This window comes from Gymnogyps californianus, chromosome 16 (genome assembly GCF_018139145.2).
Source record: "Gymnogyps californianus isolate 813 chromosome 16, ASM1813914v2, whole genome shotgun sequence".
NCBI lineage: Eukaryota > Metazoa > Chordata > Aves > Accipitriformes > Cathartidae > Gymnogyps > Gymnogyps californianus.
The window spans coordinates 2,048,268-2,070,099 of record NC_059486.1 but is presented as its reverse complement, the minus strand read 5'-3'; the positions used below and the strand labels follow the sequence as shown (position 1 = coordinate 2,070,099).

The following is a 21,832-nucleotide window of genomic DNA, read 5'->3' as shown; positions in this document are numbered from 1 at the left end:
ACTGGGGAGGGACGCAGCCCCTCCAAGTAACACAGCATGCCCCTTGGGCGGGCAAAGGAGCTACCCTTGATGGGTGCAGATCCTTCGTACCAGCACCTCCCCATGGCTTGGCTTTGTCTCTGACTCACCCTGTCCCCAGTGTGGGGAGTCCCCGAGCCATGGTAGAGCTCTCCAGAGGGGCCAGCTGGAGGGTCCCCACGAGCAGGCATGTCTCTGAGGAGTCACCAAGTGTCTCAGCACCCTCTCAGCCCCACCACGTCTTAGTACTTGACCTCAATCAACACATGCCCAGGTGCCTGCTGTTCCACACGATGCTTTGAGAAGTCTATGGGGAGCTCAACAGGCTGTGTTAGATACCAGCTGGCTCCACAGGACACAAAAGAACTTGGCAGCCCATCACACCCTTGGCCATGTGGCTCCAGGAGAATGTAGCTGCCCTGTCTAAGGGAGACTTGGATGTCCTGTGCTCTTCCACTCAAGGCAACACTCTCCCAGTGTCCTGCCTGCTCCCCAGTAACTTCACACACATCCAGCACGCCCCAGGAGCGCCTGGCCTCCTCGAGGAGGGGGAATTACCTCCAGTATGTTGTAGCGAGAGTTGTCACAATAATCCCGGACCCCAATCTCTGTGCCCATGTACCAGCCGCTGAAGGGGCAGGCGGAAAACTCCAAGCCACCAATCTCGAGGAGCATGTTGGAAACTGCTGGCAAACCATACCACTTCAGGCCCAGGTCCTTAAACCATTCAAACCTGCCGGGATACAACAGGGTTAGGCAATCAGCCATGCCCCAGTGCAGGCAGGGGAATGGAGGAGGTTACTTTGCTACCAGCCACCAGGCTGAAGGACATGTGAGCAGAATGGTTCCTGGAGGCAATATCTCCCTTAGGGGCCATTTATGGGGAGAAAGCGATATATCAGGAACATTATAGAGTGGCGTAAGTCCTGGCAGACTTCAAGGAAAGGGAAACCAGCCCTGAGACAAGGACACAACTTGCTTTCCACCTGCAGGCTCTGCCAGCCTTTCCACCTCCAGCCTCTGCCATCAGAGTGGAGGGAAGACCTGGAAGAGGGTCGTGGGTAAAGCACCCAAGCCACAACAAGGAAAGGCCAAGCACAGGAGATCCTTAGGGTGAAACCAGAGTAGCTCAGTCCTGCTGATCCCCTCAAGCAGTTTCGGGGCTTACTCTGACGTACTTGGGATGCCGGATGGGCACTTCCAGCACGAGCTCCGGGGGGATTTCGAAGAGCTCTGGGTCGTTGCCGTTGGCTTGGAGGAGCAGAGGCAGGATATCGAAGCGCCCGTGTGGTGCCTTCCACCCTTGCTGAATGCAGATCTACAGGCAAAACAAAGGTGGGGTTAGAAGTCCCAGCAGGTCACCTGCTCTTCAAGCATTATGGGCAGGGACTTGCATGGCACTGAGCAGGGTCTCCTAACAGCATCTCTGCTCAGCCCTTACGGTTGAGTAATAACCTCCATCCAAGAGAACTACGACACACGGTTGCCTGTCACAGCCAACCCATGGCCAAGTAAGGGGGATCTGGGCTAAAAATGAGCCCAGAACTAGATCCCCAGGTAGGATCATAGACTCTGAAAAAGCTGCTTACCCCATTTGTGCCTGTAATGGTGAAGGAGAAAATGGGTGAGAAAAGCAGAGGAGTTTGGGCAGAGCTGAGCAGAGCACTGGTGCTGCGTGGGCAGTGCCAACAGGCAGCAGCATAAGGCAAATCTCATTTCTGATTCCCACTGGCCCAGGTGAGCGGTGGGCACACATGTCCTCCTGCAACAGTTCCTTCAGCACCACTAAGTGACCCCTTCTCAGCAAAAGGAAAATGAGATAAGAGTCTTTCAGTGCAGCTATGCCCAACTCCTGCATGCGTAGAAACAGTTTTTATTGCTGGGAAAATATCTGAGGGTGAGACAAATCCAGCTTCGCTTTGTGGCACTGCAGTGGATGTGATAAACCCTGCTTGACCCAGCACCCTCCTCACTCCTGGGCTGCTCAGAGTTTCTGCATGCCCCCCCCAGCCCCACGCCCACGGTGCCCAGGAAGGATGGCTTCAGCCGGTACCTCCGTCAGCTCCACGTTTGCAGGGTCTCCCAGGATAGTGCCGTCGGGCTGCTTGTAGCCAGCGTAGCGGATGAGCTGGGCGTTCCAGATGCGGAAGTCGTGCTTGCTGTCCGTCCGCTGCGGGAAGATGGTAATAGCAGATCTGGAAGGAAGAGGCAGAGCTGGTGAATGCCAAGGACGTTGCAAGGGCACAGGACAGGGCTCATCAGAGGAACGGCAAAGTGTTGCGGGGGGAAAGGTGCTGCCCCTGCCTGCCACCACCCTGTGCACCACCTCTGCTTGTGCCTTGGACAAGCCCCAAACATTTATTATATTTCCTTCACCAGAAGAAGTCATGGCCAGGTGCACTCCAGCTATGGAATTTGGGGTGTTTCCAGCAATTCAGCTCCAGGCAGAAGCTGGCTGCTAACATGGGGTTTCAGATAGCTCTGAAGAGCAGTCCGTGCCCTGCATTTGATGCAGAATATAGGAAAGGAGAAATAATTGGAAAATCTGCCCTTTGAGGTCCCACAAAGAGCAAGAGAAGACACACTTGGACCAGCAGGACACCTTCCCCTGATGTCAGGTCCCTCTAACGCTCCCCAGGACAGGTGCTGGCTACAACCATCCTGTTGTGCAGCAGCTGCTAATGGAGACAATGTCAGCAGGGCCCAGAGCTGGGTTGACACACATCCAGAGGCCTTCGGATATAAACCGTGGTGACTCCCTGGTGGCTCACCTGAGGTTCCCTTTGTTGGTGGCGTATTTGATGTGGTTGCAGATATAATTGAACATCCCATGGGCTGTGGTGCAATCCCGGGCATCAAACACCTGAAACAGTGGAAGCAATTGTGGTGGTGCTACAGGATGTTCCAACTCCTAGGGCAGAGCCAAGCAGAAGAAACACAGCGCAGGGAAAACCCTAGAGGCCACCGTGACTTGTTAGATATCTAAAGCTCCATAATTATGCGTTCCCTGCCTTTACAACACGTGGATGTCTAATCCAGCTGCCTCTTCTGCTGTGGAGAGGTGAATCATCTGCTGCTCAGGCAAAAACCTCCTCAATCCAGTGTTCTCAGCCTGCTGCTGTTCCTGGCTTATCCACCAACAGTTTTGGTTTCTGCTCTTTGTCTCTTGTAGATCAAGACTCAAAGCTCAAATAGGACGGGTATCAGTCAGGCCTGAGATCCACTGAGAGGACGGGGAATCATAGAATCATAGAATGGTTTGGGTTGGAAGGGACCTTTAAAGGTCATCTAGTCCAACCCTCCTGCAATCAGCAGGGACATCTTCAACGAGATCAGGTTGCTCAGAGCCCCCGCCAACCCGACCTTGAATGTTTCCAGGGATGGGGCATCTACAAAAGCATGGGGAAATCAGGAACGAGTGTCAACAGGAGGCTTGAAGACAACTTCTTGCAGAAATGGCTCCTCCTAAGGTTCAGATATGCCAAAAGAAACAGTGGAAGAGAAGAGCTGAAGGCTGAGCTGGGAGCGAAGGAGGCCCAGCCTCCCAGCCCCAGGCAGTGCCTATACCCTGTGTGAAACAGCCACAAGAATTGCTCAGCAGCACTTGAGAGCTGTGCTCCAGGTTACAGAGGGAGACATTCTCTCCATACCAAGGGATTCCACTAGGGATCACTAATTCAGATCCTACCCTACACTTCCAGCTCGTCAAAAGGGCACTGAGCCAAATCTTCTCCTGCCGTAGCACCTCTGTACCAAGGATGAGTGTGTCCTGCTGCCTCTCTCCAGGCAGAGCAATAGTTTTGGAAGAAGCATGGAAGATACTGGAGCAGTATCTGATTTTGGAAAATCTTCTCTAGAGTGCCAGCTTCCAGTTGGCCCCATTTCAGACACAGACACCTAGGCTACACCTACCTCACAGATGCTTTTCCAGCTCCTCCTGACTTCCCAGCCTATGCATCCCCAAAGCTGTCGAGGAAAGCATAGCTGCTGTGTGCTGAACACCCCCAACTGTACCTGTGCTGTGCTTCCCCGGGCATTTGAAGAGCAAGTTTTGCCTCTCCAAAACTCCAGCGCACCCTTTGGCAGGCAACCTGCCAGCCCTCTCCAGCTGTGCTGGTGCTCACCTGCAGCTTGGACCACTGAATCCTGCCCACACAGCGGGCTGCGTTTCTCCAGGCATGCTTGGCTCCATAGATCAGCTCCGTGTCCCGCAGCTGGTAGGTATCAGTGGCTTCAATCTCCTTGGTCACTTCCTCCAGCCTTTCCATGTGGGCCTTGGAGCCAGATCTGCACGTGTGGGGAACAGAGGAGATGGCAGTCACCAACCCGGGTGGAGGGCAGGGAATCCTGCTGCTCTCCACCTGGGTGTGAGTTCTTTCTTTCTTAAGCACATGTGTGCACATACACACACACACACGTGTGTGTGCTTTCAGATAACAGATGACCAAGTGCAAACGGGAGAGCTCAGTAATTTGCAGAGAGGCACACAACCAATGCTAGGAATGAAACTGCCCTGCAGAAGCAGCTGAATGTGGAGCACCACAGTCTCACCCTGCTTTGACTCGCAAGTGTGAAAGATCAGATCATATGTGACATCTCAGCATAAGCAGCAGCCAGGGCCTGTGACCTTCTCCAGCCAATACTTACCTCTTTATGGAGGAGTAGTACTGGTCAATGAAGTCCTTAGCCAAGAGGAGCACCTCCTCTTTTGTCCTGGTATCTTCTGACTTGCGGACGTGCTGGCTAGGGGTCATTACTGAGCCCATGCAGATCTGTTCGGTGCATGCGGTGGCCTGATGAGACAGAAGGAGACAACCGTGTCTTGGGTTACTGCAGCACTTATGGTTACATGAGCTGGGCTGGAGGAAGTCAACAATTAGCTATGCAGAAGTTGGTGGCATCTTCGACAAACAGGGACATTTCCAGCTTATTTGTTTTCACACCTATCGGTAACGTCGTGTAAGACAGCTCAAGCATGTGCAGTCATCTCTTGTCCCACCCAATACGGACAATTAGGGCTCACTGGATTCTTGCCCCAGCTTGGCATAAAGTCATATGCTTTTCCTGATTTATCCTAAATGTGCTTCCCTCTCACCCAGCTTTTTGCACCAGAGGTTTGAAATTCAGACACCACCGGAGACAAGAAGACTGGCCTGAATTCATCCAGTTCTGCATTTCCAGGTAAAGCCATCTTGGAAACGCTGTGATCCACTCAGTTATGCTCAGACAACTTTTGGCCAGTCCTATCAACTCTACTCACCATCGCCGTCTTGAGGTGCAGAGTGTCGTGAAGCACGGAGCCTGTCTCCCAGTTCTTGATTTTGACAAACCGCGGGCATTTGGAAGGACTTCCATTCACTGTGTTCTTAGTTGGGGACTGCCGCCCAGATGGCGGTGGCTGGACAACAGTGAAGACCAGGCACAAGGTTAGTATTCATCAACAAGATACAGGAAAAAAGCCACAACAAGAAGCAGCATCTTTATTAGTGGTTGCCTGTGCTTAAATCCTAGTGATAATAGAGCGAGACAAGGTATATGATCCAAATATTGGCAGCGTTTGGGATCCTGTAATGGAGCAACCAGCTCTCAATGCAATTGAGAAGTCATCTCTGTTTACAGAACAGCCAAACCTGTAGAAGAGGAGTTAAAAAACAGAGACAGAAGTGACTTTGCAGAACGTTGTGTTCCAGTTTCCCAGTGGAAGACTTACCTTTCTAAAATATATTAGATGTTTCTTTTTAAGGAGCATCACCTGCTCAGGTTTTACACGTGCCAAGCTCTGCCTCACTAACACGAGCACTGTGAGATAGAGCTAACAGCCGATCGTTCCTCCGAGCAAGCCAAAGGCACATCTCCTTTGATATCAATGCTGGAAGATCGTAGGAATAAGGATGGATAAATTATGCAAGTGGGAGGGCTGCTGAATTATGCATAGTCGGATTCCTTCAGTCTCAGCTCTGAATCTCCAGCCCTCCCTGATCCTCTGCATCAGGGTGTGCTCATCCAGCACATCTTGAGTTATATGCCAACGTAAGGAAGAGCCCCAGCCAGCAGAGAGCTTGTAACGAGTGCTTGTACTTGCACATGTTTTCACAGGTAATATCTAGTATTTCCACTGTGACCCTTATTCGCCCCAAGCACTTCAAAACTTAAAGAGCAAGCAGTGTCTGCCAGCGTGTCATGGGACAGTGAGATCTGCAATGGCCCTGGAAAGCAGAGACGTTTCTTCTAGGAATCGGATCTTATAGTAGGGTGTAATTCAGTCACTGCAACCGCAACGGTTTGCTGCAGGTTTCAAGGGGAGACCTGATCCCACACCAGAGCGTCCTGTCAAAACCTGCTTATATTTGGCACCGCTTAAAGGCTTGGACCTCTGCAAAGTAGATCTGGGCTTTTGATGTAGCCTTCCTACATGAATCCTGTAGCTTGTGTCCCTTCCTAATCCATCTGCAAGGTTTTTTAAAGACAGCACTGCCTTCAGCAGAGCTGTGCGGAGTCTCACCCTCCTTTTTGGTGGTTCTGGGCTCCTGTCACAGTTGCAGCTCATGGACTAGCAGCAATAGTACAAATCCAGCATTACGGCCTGAAGGAGCAACTGAAGAAGACAGAGGATTGCTCTGCTTTTCTGAAGCAGAGAGAGATCGATGCCTGATGATTGATGGCGAGACTGATCCTGGGCTGAGCAGACACACTGCATTGCCCTGGTGGCAATCTTGGCCGTATTTTTTCCCCAGTCCTTGTTTTTACTGTATGCTCCACACTTTTTTTTCTGGAAAACAGGGATTTTGCTGTTAAGCAGCCTGAGGCTCACAGTGTAACACCATGCACTGAAAGCATATGCTGGGAGCAAGAGACAGAGGATGGAGGGGAAGGGAGAGCTTTACAACCTGACCCCTCCGTAGGACTCTTTTTGGTCCTTGCAGTTTCTGAAAGCCGCTCTCTGCACGCCCTCAGGCTGTGCTGTCACGGGCCTCTGTGACATTCCTCATGTCACAAATCCTGTGGTCTTCCCAAGGAGCATTTTGAAGTCCTAGCCCCTGAAGCCGGACGACCATACAGTGGATCTCAGCTTCCCCTTTCCATGCTGCAGAAAACAAATATAAGACTTCATATAGAGCTCAAAACCGGTAGTAAGTAAGAAGAATCTCCTAAATGTAGTCCTGGAAAAGCACTATTTTTAAGTTTGTTTTTTTCACTCTTGGTGAATCTCACCTGAATTATGGCAGTGGCAGTTCCCGGTCATTTTTTTCCTGCTTGTTTTACTCTTTCTAGAGAATTAAACCATTCCTGAGCCACTAACAGCATCCTGCACTCTCTGAACCAACCTGGGCCACCCTTAGGACGAAGGAGAGTAATCTGCCACCTTCCAGCTGCTCATAGAGCAGCTCTATGAGACTGGTAAAACATAGCTGAAAACTGCTGCTCAAAAATGCAAACAAAACCAATCCTCACCTGTGCCTCCACGGCCAGACAGAAATTAGAAGTACCAAGCAGAAAGTGTTGGTTGTATCCAGCACCACTTTTTTATTCTGAGTTAGTTTTGAGTTGCTGACGGGACTTCAGTGCAGCTTAGGAGGTGTGCTGCTAAACAACATCTTGCTCGAGCAGGTACGGCCCACGAGCGTGAATCCAGATGTAGCAATGACCCCATCCTTGGAGTGAGCAAGCTCATGATCCAAGTCGGTGGACGTTGGCTGCTTAACATCTGCCTACAGATGTTCTACCTTAAACCTCTCTCAAAGCTGCTTCCTTTCCTTTTTGGCTTTTCCCTGCAGGAACTGGCAAAGTTTGAATCTTTGCTGAAAGAGGGACACGGTGAAGGGGCATGCCGAATCCCTGGGATGCCAGCCGCGCTGGAGCAGCCGAGGCAACACCACCTACAAGAAGCAGAGGTGCCAGGTCTGGCAACCGCATCGGAGAGCAGCTGTGGAGAGAGCAACACCCAGAAAAGACTGCGAAGGAGCTCTGTGTGTGTGTGTGTGTATGCCTTCCCTGCATGGGAAAGCTGAAGCCAAATATTACCCCTGGTTCTGTCAGGGAGGTTGTGTGAGATCCTTTCATGTTTTAATTAGGCAGCTGTGATATTAGTGACTCAAGAGTGGGACAAACGGAGAGACTAATGAAGCAGTCGGGGCGCACATGCATTATGCAAACATCTTTTACAAGGGAGCGTGTTGGCACTTATCGTCAGCGTGCAGCTTGCGAGCTGTCTGCAGCTCTTACAGACGCAGGGGAGAAATGCACCCAGCCCCGGGCGCTTCTTGGGACCAGAACGACAGGGAGCATCTCCCTTTTTGCAGACCCGAGTAGGCTCTACAGGTCCTCAGCCTTCCTCCTGCATCCCAGCTGGGCTTTGGGAGTCCCTGCGCTGATGGCATGTATTGCCCTGCTGAAATGCATCGACTGTGGGAGGACGAGGTCTGCAGCATTAGCCCAGGTCATAGATATATTGGCATGCTGACATTTCCTTCCAGACTGCATTAACCCCGCTAGCTGAAAGTGTGTTTTTCGCTTTTATAAAGCTGTAAATCATCCTTACAAGTGTGGAGCTGATATGACTCCCTTCCCCTGCTAGCTACACGGACAGACACCCTCCGCCGGTTACCCTGGAGCTCCTAACAAATCAATCTGTATGGACTGAAATATGACTCACACAGGACCTGGGCTGGTGCAGTCACAGCAGCTTTCCATCGGTGAGGTTTAGGGCCAGGGGGATTGGGCTCCTGGGAAACAAGCAAAACACACTGCGTGATTTTGCAAAAAAAAGAGGGATAGGGATCGATGCCCAATGGGTTTTTCAGCACCTTATTATGAACCTCAGTGAGCATTCCCCACCCAGCCAAGTGAATCCACCAAAAGCTGCTTCAAAGAGCAACGTGGATAAAAAGCTCACACTTGGCTGGGCTTGCCCCTGTGTTAACTGTATTTATTGCAGCTTGCAAGAAGTTCAGTTGCCTTGACCGCATACAGCCCGGGGGAATGGCTGCAGGGAGCATGGGGGAAAAACCAAACTGCCTTCAGAAGAGCCGGCATAGCAATTTGGGGATAAGGAGGATAAAAAGAAAGATGCACATCTAGTGAAAAAAAAAATTAAAGAGTCTTATAGCGGCTTAAGACTGGGGATTTTGGCAGCCCTAACACGGAGAGAAATTAAGCTCTGAACACAGAAGGTTATAAAGTGCTTATAGTAACAGACATGTACATGCAAGGAGCTTAGCAAAGGAGGCAGAAAGACAGTGTTTTTCCAGAGCTGGGGCAAAGGGACCAGGGCAGCGACCTGTCCTTGGGCGAGACGGGCTCGCGATACCTGCCACAGTGCATTAACCACACAGCGGGACATGGGGCTGCCCGGGGATGTCTCTCCAGCGGCTGAACAAAGTGTGTTGCAGCTCTTGGATGCACCCATTTGCATGTGCCGATGCAGGATGATGCCCACCGTAAGGTTGCCTATGCTGCTGGGAGACCTGGCCGCAATCCAGAGCTGCAGCCAGGTGAGGGGAGGATGGAAATCGCTCCCAACTGCATCTAAGCACCCAACCAGGTTGGTTAACACCATGCAGCAAGTCTGGCATGGTCCGGAGTATCTCAGCCACCCTGCGTGTGCATCAGCACCCGCACAGCGAGTCTCGCATGTCCCGTGAGCCTCTGGCACTGTGCGTGCTGCAAAAGTGCACGTGAACATCGTTCTGCTCAGGAGTCCCAGGAGAAACAGCGGTGCTCCTGGCACAGAGGGAATGAGGGCACGGGTAGAATTAAACCACCGCAGCCAAGACCATGTCAGCTCCATGGACATGAAGGGACCGTGTCACCTTATGTGACCTCATCCCCTGCTTCTGGCTTTGCATCTTGCAAAATGCCCGTGAAATGGGAAAACATCCACTGGCAGAGCCGTGGCCTGCGAGGTGCTGCTGGACACTGCTGGGTGTCAAGGCCAGGCTCGACATCTGGGTATCCACCACGCCACAAGTGGCACCCACCCCGTGGTGCTCTGCACGTGGCACGTCAGCGAGAAGCGTTGCATTGCAGCTCCTTGGAGCTGGGAAGAGGCGTCAGCCAGAGGTATCTGCTGAGGACATTCCTGAGCTGAGGGAAATGCTGATGTTCTCGGAAGTCTTCATGTGACCACTAACTCACTCTTCTCCCTTCCCTTGGAAAACAGTCCTTACTACGTCACCCTGAGAAATACAGTGGGACAAGGAGACCGAATGGTCCCCAGACTGGTCCCCTGTGTCCTGCCCGGCTGCTGGTTAATCCCATCAGGGAGACGCATTTGCCCGAACAGGCTTGGCAGTGCTCACGCACATCATGTTTTCCCTGAGGTGATCTTTCTGGCCTGGCAGGGTCTGCCTTACGTCTCTGGCTTTGCTACAAACGTGGAATTAATCCACTTTTGGCAAGGAAGCCTGAGAATTTATGTCCGTGGAGCGTGAGGAGATGAAAAGGCACCGCACAACATATTATCTGAAGTGCTCTATTGAATTACCGTCATCTGAATCAAAACGACTTTAACGATGCAACTCGGCTTTTTGCCACGAAAAGAGACGACAGTCCCAAGGGAGATTTCAGAGTCCTGGTCCCTGGCTGGGCTCCCGTCCCACTCTGGCCCCTTGGATGAAGAGCATCATTCTCCAGTGACCTATACCCTGCCCGAACCACGGGGAATTCGGCTTCTGGACCAAATGGGCTCTACGCCCCATCAGCTCCAGCTCTTGGGATCAAAGGTCTTCAGGGTAGCGCATGTAGTCCTTGCAGGTTCTCTGTGGTGTGAGAGCCCACCAGGACGGGTCACATACCCCAAACCCCCTTCCCACCCAAAGCAGCACGAGCCATGGGCTCTTACCTGCTCTGCTTCGGAGTAGGGGTTGTTCAGGACCACGGGCACGTTGCTCTTTCCCCACAGGTCACCGAAGACACGGTCGTTCTCCATCTGAGCTGGTAAGGCTTTCTGCGGCTTGTTTTCCCCTTCTCTGAAACTGAAGGGTTAAAAACCATTTGGGTCAGTGGGCTGGAGGGCGGCTGGGTGCTGGGACCACAGGGCCAGGTCCCGGAGCGAGGACTCCTGCTCCCGCTGCTTCCCACAGGAGTGAAAACCCATGCATGGCCCTGCGGGAGGGGAGGAAACGCTCTGCCTCAGCTGAGGCGATGAATCACCGCAGCGGGGGCAACCCAAACACAATAGAAATTTCGCCGCGCGGGCGAGCGCAGTGCCTGCAAAACAACAGGAAACCCCTGCCCCGACACTGGCTCTGGCGGGGTTACACGCCAGACCCTCTGCACCCCAAAAACCAAGCTGGAGCCCTGCGAAAACAAGCACGGAGCTGGGGGAAGGAGAACCGCACGCACTTCCAGCTGCACAACCTCATAGCAAAACCAGCTGGGTTTGCAGAGCATTTCGGTGTTTAGGAGCGGAGGAGAGGAAAAAAAAACCCAAGAAAAAATAGGTGGTTCCCAGGAGGGAGACACAGCTCTCTCTCCTCTTCTTGACCTTTACAGATGCTGCAAATGCCGGCGAGCACAAGCGGTTTTACTCAAGCAAACTGACGGATTGCCTCCCCAGAGCTGGGGACATTGGTAAAGCTGGGGGACTGAGGATGTCCCCAGTGCTGGCTGCTCTGGCCTGCGCAGTGAGACTGGTGTAACTCACGGTGCACGCAGTCTACCGCAGACATTTTGCCTGGGGAACGTGCCGCGGGATGTCGGTGAGGCTGTTAAATGCCACCCAAGCAGGTGATGGAAAACCACTGCCATATGAGCCCTCACGAAGGAGAAAAACAAATGGGGTTTAGAGACGTGATATTCAGAGAAGGCAGGCTGCGGCATCCGCACCGAAGGCACCGACCGCCCCGGTGAGGCCACGTGCGGGAAGAAGCTCCGTGGGTTGGGCTGCACGGGGCCACGGGCCAGGATGGGCACAGCCCCACGGCTCGCAGCCGTGCTGCCTTCACCCTTGCTCAACAGACCATCGAGGTAATGCGCTCTGGCAATTGTTTTGCTCCTGCTGTCAGTTCTTAAAAGTCTTCCAGATGCCCACTAAAGTCAATAATGAGCCTTCCCATTAATGACGGCGGGCTTTGGGCACCGACCAAAGTAGGACACTCGCACTCAGGACATAATTCACACCAACACGGTGCTCTTGACACAGTCTCAGGAAGACATGTACGTACAAACAAATTCAGTTGCACAATCCTCCTTGCCCCCCAGCTTGTATCTTTAGGTACAGCTTAGGCAAAATACTTGACTTAAAGATGATCTCCCTGTGCTCTAAGCTTTCTGTAATTTTTCTGCCTTTACAGAGCAATGTTCAGCTGCCAAAATATTACACTAGGCTCCTGGACGCCTTCCAAACATTGGCTGCCTTAGGGTGAAAGTGGCCAGCTTGGTGCAAACGAGGAGGTACAGGTGCCATAGGGGCAGTTTTTACTGGGTTTTCTATGCCCCCCCCCAGGAAAAGAAAGCTGTTCTTTTGTGACTTGGCTTCTATGAGTACGCAAAAGGGTTTCAATCAGATAAAACACAAGAAACTCCACCCGCCGCACCGCACAGCCGCAGCCAAAGACAACAGGGCCCGGCTCTCTGCTAGACGGTGGCGGCGCTGCCGGGAGCACTCGGCAGCCACGCAAGTCCCAGGGCTGGGGACAGCCACGAACCATACAGTCCCCACTCTGCCCTCTACCAGCCCATCCAAAGGGGAAGCTCAGGGTCTCTTGACCCGTCCAGCCTACCTCCGTCTAGAGAATTCCCGGCAGCAAGACAGAGAATTAGCAGGATGAAAATTCAGCACATCTGGCTCTTCCCCCTGCGTCAAGGCCAGCTATTAAACCTCCTGGAGAATACTCATTTCCACGGCTGCACATCCCTGCCCTCTTGCCCTGAGCCCCATCATACCAGGGAGAGTGGAGGCAGGTCAACACAGAGCCACTGAGCACGTGAAATGATGGGCGTACACGAGCCATCTCTTGTAGCTGATGAGCCCCAACGCGCTGCTCCCCATAACTGGCCCAAAATCAAGACACAAGCAGTAAATCCATGAGGTGATGGAAGAAATCCCTTGGCTTTACTGGTTCCTGGGACTTAGCAGAAGGAACCTGCCTCCTGGGCGACCACTGTGCCTCTCCAGGGGCACAGACTTTGCCTCTCTGCAGACAGGAGAGGCTCGGGCAGACAGACCCCAGCGTGCCAGATATCCCACAGGTGCCTCCAAAATGACACTGAGCACAGGCCTGCAGGCGCCTGGCACGACCCGCTGTTTCCAGCAAGGTGCTTGCAAGCCCGTCTAAACAGGCATCTGCCGGCACGAGGGAACCTCGGAGAGGAATCCATCAATCGGCAGCAGCAGCCGGAGGTCTCGGCCGGGAGGCTGCAGGCTTAATCTCATTGTCTGCACACCAGCAAAGCCATAAATGCCGGTACCTGTGCCAACGGCATGGAAAAAGACCAGATGCTTGAATTAAGTCATCGCTGTAGTTGGCTACTTTGTGTTTTACAAGTATTGCTGGAGCGGGGCCCTGCTCCTATTCACTGGCCTCGAGCATCACCCGACAGCGAGATGCACCGTCCTGAGGAACAGTGAAGTCTAGGTGGGCATTAAGGGTTGGTTGCTCAGGAGCAAATGCTCCACATCCCATTGCATGTTTGCAACTGGGGCAGAAACGGGTTGCGTATTGCTATTCTTGATGGATTTATGGCTGTGTGAACAAGGCAGCGAGGTGCTGCCCCCGCCCTTAGTCTCCGCTATAAAAGCACAGTCAAGCGTAGCTGCAACAAAGCCATTAGACTAAACTCGTGGTTGTATCTCTCGCCTCTGTGCTGGTGTTGTGCTGCAGTTTGCTCGGTGTCGGGCGAGGAGGTCTGTCCCTTGCAGGGCTGCGGGTGCGTGCCCCTGCGCTGAGCTAGCGCAGACCTCTCCCCGCGTGAGGCTGCCCAGAAGTATCCGGCTCTGTCTTTTGGAGAGAGACAGGGAGAGAAAAGCCCATTCAGAGCGGCCACAGCCTCACCCCAGATGGGGGGGAAAAAAAATAAAAAAAAATCAATTGCTTCATTTTACAAATACTTCCTGCCCATTTCTTGTAACTGCCTTGTTTGCGAGCTCAGGCAGGAACAGGGTCTTCTGGGTCAGTTATTTTCCTCTCTTGACTTGGCTTCCCCAGCCACCAGCAGAGACGCGGGGTGACCTGCCACGTTCATACGAGGATGCCGCTCACACACTCAAGCAGACTGGCAGGACGGCCAAAACGCCGTGCCTGATCTCAGCCTCCAGATAATGTTTCCAAAAGCACTTTATCGACAGGAGAGCCCAAAGAGCCGTTCTCCCGGGTTCCCGGTGGGCGATGGGGCGGGTGCGGCTCCCCCAAGGGGTGTTTCAAGGCAGCCAGGTTGGGCACCTCCGGGGAGCTGCCGTGGGAGCAGCCCCGTCTGCAGCTACGCAGGGGAGAGAGGAGCTTGCCCTCGGCTCCCGGCAGCCTTTGGAGAAATCCTCCCGACTCACTGCCAGACCCGACCTGGGCACTTCGGAGCATTGAACAGGATTTTTAAAATCACCTCTTTAGTGTCTTTGAGGCACTGGAAGCAATGCTGAAGATCTCTCCTTGGTGGCACTTGTTTGACTGAACTCTCCCAAAGGCCAGATCCAGGATCCAGAGATCCCTCTCTGACCTGGTCCCGCTGCCAGATCTATTAAATACTATTAGCGAGATCTCTTAGATCCAGAGCAGGTTTTTGGGAAGGGACCCTGTTTGAGGTCGTCTTTTGTTTTGAAAGCAAAATTTGTTACTTAAAAAAAGAAAGAGGAATCCTGCCCTCCCCCACTGGTGCAAAGGCTTGGATGCTGCCTCACCTCGGAAAGAGCATCTGGCTGTTTGGAGAAATGAGAGGCACCACTGTTTTCTTTTGACTAATTTGATGATGTTGCAGTGCTCAGAGTGATGAAGCAGAAGGGAAGTTGCTGAGACAGCCCTTTGAGAAATTTCTCCAAAGCTTTTCCAAAAAGAAAGGGGAAAAAAAAAAAAAGAGCAAAAAAAGTTTGTCACTTCGCTCCTTTGAATTTGCTTGGCAGAAGAATCTCTCTGATTTCCCAGGCAGAGATGAGAGATACCACTAGCTGCTGCAATCCCCAGGGGCCAGTTTGGATGAACCAATAAGGATGCCGATGTCCACACTTCTGACGATGGCTCTCGTGCCGTGATGCCCATAGCAGCACCCTGTGCTGCGACCGCAGGGGATGGACTCCTTCCAGGCCCTTGTCCCGGTGCCTGAAAACCCTACGCTTGAGCTTGGGACTGCATGGGAAGCTCGCACGTGCACACCTCGCTTGCTCTGAGCTTCGGGAGAGAAATACCTTCTTTTTACTTTTTTTCCCCTCTCCTGGTGTGTCCTTGGAGACGGCTGCAAGGCTCCACTGCGCATTGCTCCTCCTTCCAGTGCTAGAGGCTGGGGTGAATGGCTCTTGCCTCACCTTTCTTTCACCCCATGGAAAACCATACTCCAGAGGACATTGCATCCTCAGAAGTTAATATTTCCTTGCTATCCAGCTCCCCTGGGGCAGCTCACAGTCCGCAACGTTGGAAAACGTGCTGGCTGCAGACTCCTCGCCTCAAGGGTTAAAGCAAGGTCTGGCACAACCGCACGCGTTTGAGGGAGAGGCAGGAGAAGGGAGGCAGGAGAAGGGATCGGGCAGGCTCTGGGACTTGCAGGGTGCAGAGGATGGAGCAGAGCTCAGGAAGGAAGTGGGAGTGTTGGAAGCAGAAGGAATAGCTCCAAAAGGTGGGATGCGCTGTCTGGAGAGGCAGCGGGGCCAGCACGCCCGGAGCAGGCAATTGCAGAGCAATCAAAGCAAGAAACTGTTTCCTAAATGAGAAAGGGGAGCTTGAACAGCACCGAAGGAAGAGGACAAAAGCCCCACCGACAAGCATGCAGCATGGCTTGAAGAAGGTCTTGCGCCCTCAGAAGGTCAGAGGGCGGCTGGGCTGTGCCCAGTGCTGGGATTAGGGACTAATGAGCCGAGCAAGCTGCAGAGAGCGGCTTCGGAGAGAGGCCTATGAAATACAAGGTTGGTAAATGCCGTTGAGTAGGCATTGCCAGATAAAGGCCTGGGAACAGATCCAAGCGATCCCAAAGTCCCGTCGGCATCGTTCGAGATTCAGCCAGCCTCAGATGCAACCTGCAACCGCCACGCTCGTCCCTTCCCAGCCGTGCCCAAAGAGCACCCGGAGGATTCCAGCCTCAGCATCTTATTTGGAGGCCAAACGCAGTTGAGGTCTGCCAGGAGAGCGTAGGCTCACACAGGGGCCATGGGTTTGTCTGCTGGGACCACGTACAAGGAGAACGGCCATCCCATGGGATGCAAGAAAACAGCACCAGCACAGGGGGCTGAGCAGGTGAAGGGTGCTTTGGAGACTGGTCCGAGAGGGCTCCACGGGGGTATATTTGGGTGGAATATGCTGTTTGCAGGCACAAAATACCTCTCTGGATTAGACTGATGTAGTCAGAGTGATGAGGAAGAAGAATCCATCGAGGGAGAAGGGGAGGGTTACTCACTGCCAAAGCTTCCTACTTCACCATCTTGCAGAATGGCAATAACATGATAGTTTCAGGGAACCTTTTTATTTCAGGGGGTTTAAAGTTTCATGTCCAAGTACAGAATAATGAAGACATCAGAAATGCAAATGAAATGTTTTGAGCAGCACAAAGAGATTTTGGCGGCGGCAAAGGAGGTGGGAGGAAGAGAATTTTCTCTTCGAGAACTGCAAAATTACGGGGTTCGTTCCAATGCACGATGGAGCCTGAAACCTTGAAACCCTTCATAAACAGAATTCCTGCTCTCAGCACACTTCTCCCTCTCAGGGCTGCTGATGCTGCTTTTTGGACTGAAACTGCCATGTTTCCATCATGCTGTTCATGTTATGGCATAGACCTGAGAAGAAAAATAAATACTGGCAACTCGGTGCGGGGGGGAGAGGGAGGGAAGATGGGACATGACAATCTCCCTAGAGCTCAGAGGGAAAAACAGACCTAGGTTAGCTGGCAGTGAGTGAATCAAACTCTATTTTTGTTTTCTAGCCCACGGTGAGCCTCATGGCAGAAATGCCAGCTCTCATCATACCTTGCGCCCCACTTCCATGCTCTCTTTTATGATCGTCTTCATCGCAGATGGCTTGAGCCGAGTAGCAGACATTCAGCCGTGGTCGCAGCCCATCCCACGGGCACGCACCATGGACCCAGGGCACCTTACAGCTGGAAATCAGCAGGGAGCAAAAGCCAGATCATTGCACGGGCAACTCCCCGGGGAGTGCAGACCATGGGTGCAGGGGATGGAGACGAACTGATTTTTTCCCCCGATGCAAACTTCACAGTTTCCAGTTTTCCTTGGAAGTAACATGAGAGACATGGGCTGGAAGCCCAAAGTATCAGGTGTAATTCGAATCGCTTTTGGCAAAGGCCACCTTGAACAAGAAGTGTTTGGCTCCTTGTGAATAACCTCAAACTTGTACCGTTCCTGTCCGCCCTAGGAAAGCTGTCACAGCTCTGCGAGCCGGACCGGCTTTGACAAAGTGCTGCAGGCTGTGAAGGTCAGCACTAGGCGAAGACGGAGACAGAACAGGATTGGTCCCGAGACCAGCATCTCCAGCTGGATCGATGGTCAAGTGGTCCAGGCTGTAGGTGTCAAGATCAACCTTGAGCGAGGTTTTGCACCCTCCTGGTGTCTAGGTAGGGCTCTATTCCTGTTTTGACTAACACCAGCTTTGCTTGCTCCCCTCCCAGCCTGGAGAAGTCACAGCCTATGGCGTGAGAGCTGCATCAATCTGATAAAGCTTGCTTATTTTGTTGGGCATTTCTTTGGCATCGACCAACACAGTCTCCCCAGTTACCGCTCCCATCGCTCCCTGACCTTTCTGTGCTTCTCCTACGGACCAAGAAAACCCTCACTATAGAAGACCTTCACGATGCCCCGGCTCTGTCTGAGACCAAGCCAAGGAGATAAATCATCTCCAGCACGTCGCAGGAGTGGGAGGAGAGGCGGCTGAGAAATGCCCTTTACCCTGCAGAGCGGCTCTTGACAAGTTTTCCCTGCAGTATATCTCCTTTCCCACTTCTCTGCTCGAGCCCAGGCCTTCTCGCTCATACCGAGTCCTACTGCAAAAGTGAGGCTGCAGCTTTTCATGAAGCAGAAGATCGAAGACTAATTTTGACCAAAAAGTGGATTTTCAGTCCCAAGGTACATAGATTACATAGATTTTTTTTTTTTTTTTAAAGGGTATTGAAAAATAAAGTGAGTGGCGTTTTGGTGAAGTACCTACTTCACTAATATTCTTGCTGGTTCGAGGTCCTTCAGTTTAAGTGAATTCAAAGTGTTTCGGTTTAATCTCTCTCTGGGTAGAAGAGACTCCTCAAAGAAAAAAGACATTTTTCATCCCTCCCCCCAGCTGGAGCAGAATTTCCTCAGAGACCCTGCAGCTGGTGGGACGGGATGGGGACAGTGGGGGACACGGTTTGAAGGGTGAGGCTGTACCTTGTATCAACGCTCAGGATTGTGTCCTCTGGGGGCTTCGCTGGGCTGTCACCCCCAGCTCCATCGCAGCAGTCTTAGCAAAACCAGAGGGACAGAAGGGACTTTTAAGCACCCCTGCACATTTTGTTGGACCTGTAGTCAAGCACAACCCCTTCAAGGTCTCAATTCTTTGGTTGCTTAAACCAGGTTCTCCCAGGGATGGGTTGGTGCTGGGTTAAAGGATGTGTAGCCCAGGCAGGTAGCCCTCAGCCTTCCAGAGAGAGTGCCGGGCTCGGGAGTTAAATTGCTTCCTATTGCACAGCAGAAACCAAAACCAACAGTTTCCGAAAGCAGCCAAACGTGCGAGGCCTGGGGGTATGTGTGGCGGGGAGGGGACGGCAGGGAAGGATGTCCCCGAGCGTGCCCTGTCCCACCGCTCTTCCCCAGATGTCTGCCACCCGCCGCCGGCGCTGAGCTGAGCAGATTTTTTTTCCTCTTACTCAGTGTGACCACCCTAACAGGCTTTGAGTAACCGTGTCCGCGCGGAAAAAAACGCATAATTTGGGAGAGCGGAAACGACGACGCAAAAACAACCGAAAATAAAAAAAAGAAGATGGAAAACACACGGTATGGGTGTTGGTTTGTGATGGGAGCGATCCAGAGCTCAGCCTGGGGTTTGCCACCGAGCCGGGCAGGGACCCCACGGCAGGGATCCCGCTCCTCCACAGCTCTGCCTTTCTCCTCTCATTGTTTCTGATTAAAAAAATGAATACAATTTTTCTCCTTTCCCTCCAAGGAAGCAGGCGCAGCAAGGGAACTTGAAATTACAAATCCCTCTGTCACTGAACCGAGATCACCAGCTTCGGCGAACCCTCCTGAAAAAGCCTCCTGGCTTTTACAGCCAGTCGATAACCGAGGGCAGCCACAACCCGCTGCGGCACTTGACGCTGCTAAAATGTGTTCAGGGACGTGGGGAAAGGCAACAGGAAAAGGCAACCTATCACTGCTATTAAATGGCCAGGAGGCAAGAGAGCTGGTACGAAAAAAAAATAGCTACTAACAACATTTTTGCAAAACATGAAGGGCCACAGGGAGCTGCTTCGGCTCCGGAGAGATGGTCTACATCTCAGGGCGATGCCGAGGAAGATCAGGAGTGCAACACCACGCACGTGGCCCCTTGAAGAAGCAGGTGTCAGAAATGAAGCAATTCCATCCGTGTGATGGGACTTCACCCTCCTCAAGAGGCCATGGGGCAAACATTCATACGTCCCCACCCTCGTTATACATGCATATGCACATTGAAATAATTAGCTTGATCTAGAAAGAGCAGAGGGGATGAACAGGCAGCTCCGCTGTTGCATTTCAACAAGGGATGGCCATTTCTGAGCTCTTGACGGGAAACATTTCCCCCCTTCCCAGAAGATGGGAGCACCCAAGGCAGGTCCCGCTGCCCTTGCACAGAGGTCCCCTTGGCTTCAGCTGGAGCTGGACTGGGGCTCCCCTCTCCCCTCCCCAAGCCAGAGCCTGACTGCCAAAAGCACAGAGGGTTTTGAAACTCATTTCTCCTGGGAAGCGTCGTACTCTGCCGGTCTGACCTTCCTTCTCCCTCTCCGGCAGTTAATCAATAGCACATTTCAACTGGAGAGCTCTAAAGCAGGATAGCAAGGACAGACAATACCATGAATCTTATTTGGCAAGTGGGGAAACTGAGGCATGGGATTTTGTTTAAACTTAAAACAAATGAGATCCAGAACATGGAACAGTAACAAAACCCAGCCCAGCCTGTGATCCAACAGATTGCATAGCTCAGCTTTCCATGAGATGTTACTCCTGCTGTCTCCCTGATTTCCCACACTTACATCTTTCTCCCTTTCTTCCACCATCTACGCCCAATTTTTCATTACTTTTATCTTCCCCTCATCAACCGCTTCCTCCTTTTTTTTGCATCCCTTCCTCTCCATCTCCATCCTGCTGTGTCAGACAGCAGCCATTTCTGGAGAGGTGCTCACCGACGCCTAAACCAGCCGCGTTGGGTAGCCAAAACCAGCACATTTCACCAAATGTAAAAAATGTATTTAGGGACCTACCAGTCCACCTGGACTTCTATATCTCTTGTCTCTACCTTGGAGGGTGCATCTCCATCGCTGTCCTTACTGCTGCTCTTCAGGAGATCCAGGACAGGCTCGATTTCTTTGAGCAGTTCATTGTCTTCCACGCCGCCGTTGAGGCAAGGATGACCACAAGCACCCTCCTTCCCCTTCCCAGCATCCTGCCCTTTGCTGCCGGTAACGACGCCGTTAACGTGGACCATCGGCTCCACCTCCCGCCTGATCTCTCTTGTCCACAGGGAGCCCATGGTGCGGTCGGCTGCTGGCAGCGGCTGCTCTTTGCCGTACAGGCTTGGGTTGGACAAGTCAACCGCCTTCGGAGTTGGGCAGAGGGGTCTGGTGACGCGGATGGTTTTCGGCGTCCCGTCGCCTGCAAAAGTGGTCTCCAGGTGAGTGGTGAAGCCCTCAGGGCCCCGCAGGATGAGGACCACGTAGGTCTCAGAGGCGATGCTTCTCAGTATCTCCAGCGCGGTCTCATAGCTCATGTCCACCAAGGGCCTGCCATTGACAGCTAAAATGATGTCCCCAGCCTGGATGAGGCCACTCTGCTCCGCAGCCCCTCCCCGGATCAGGTCTGAGATGATGACGGGCGGCTTGCTGACGCGCTCCTTCACCAGGAAGCCGAGGCCGCCCACCTTGCGCTTGAAGAGCCTCACCGAGATGACGTTGGGCTGTATCTGCTGCACGCTGAACACATTCTCTTCCATGGCAGCCCCCCTCTTTGAGCCTGCAGACCAGGACCTCGACACCCACTGAGCGCAGAGAAATTCGCTGTCCGAGACGCTTATCCACGCCGGGGCTGGGAAGGGGCAGCTCTTCGGCTTTTAAGCAACTGGCCTCACTGCAAAACTCCTCTGGGCTTTGGCTGCAGGCTGGCTTTCTGCAGCATATTCGCTGCCGCCTCTCTCCGAAACGCAGCCTGGGGAAAGCAGGGTGTATTACTGGTGGAAAGCAAGGCTAAGGGCAGGGCAGGCAAGGCGGGCAGGGCAGGCAGGGCTGGGCATCGCGTGGCCAAGCAGGGGCTGGAGGGGGCAACATGTCAGCTTCCAGTCAGCCTCTGGTCCTGCGCTGGGCGGAGGCGGGGAGGCAGCCCGCTCGCTTCACCGACATCCTTGCAAACGGTCCATGAGCTTCTTTATCTAGAAAGGAAGAAAAAAAAAACCAAGAGAGAAAGAAAAGTGAGATAGGGCAGGCGTAAGTGCCGGCTCGGCACGGGGCTCGG

General features: G+C 52.8%; 1 protein-coding gene across 1 annotated transcript in view; it reads right to left on the bottom strand.

Moving 5' to 3' along the window:
• NOS1 (nitric oxide synthase 1) overlaps positions 1 to 21,317 on the bottom strand; it is a 41,297-nt gene extending 19,980 nt beyond the window's left edge. The window contains exons 1-9 of the mRNA XM_050906468.1: positions 20,590 to 21,317; positions 10,859 to 10,991; positions 5,279 to 5,416; positions 4,666 to 4,811; positions 4,143 to 4,305; positions 2,790 to 2,881; positions 2,072 to 2,213; positions 1,197 to 1,336; positions 577 to 751 (exon numbers count right to left, since the gene is read on the bottom strand). Of these exons, the coding sequence (XP_050762425.1) occupies positions 577 to 751; positions 1,197 to 1,336; positions 2,072 to 2,213; positions 2,790 to 2,881; positions 4,143 to 4,305; positions 4,666 to 4,811; positions 5,279 to 5,416; positions 10,859 to 10,991; positions 20,590 to 21,317 (1,857 nt within the window). The remainder of the gene's footprint in view (positions 1 to 576; positions 752 to 1,196; positions 1,337 to 2,071; positions 2,214 to 2,789; positions 2,882 to 4,142; positions 4,306 to 4,665; positions 4,812 to 5,278; positions 5,417 to 10,858; positions 10,992 to 20,589) is intronic.
• Between the last annotated feature and the right edge of the window lie 515 nt (positions 21,318 to 21,832).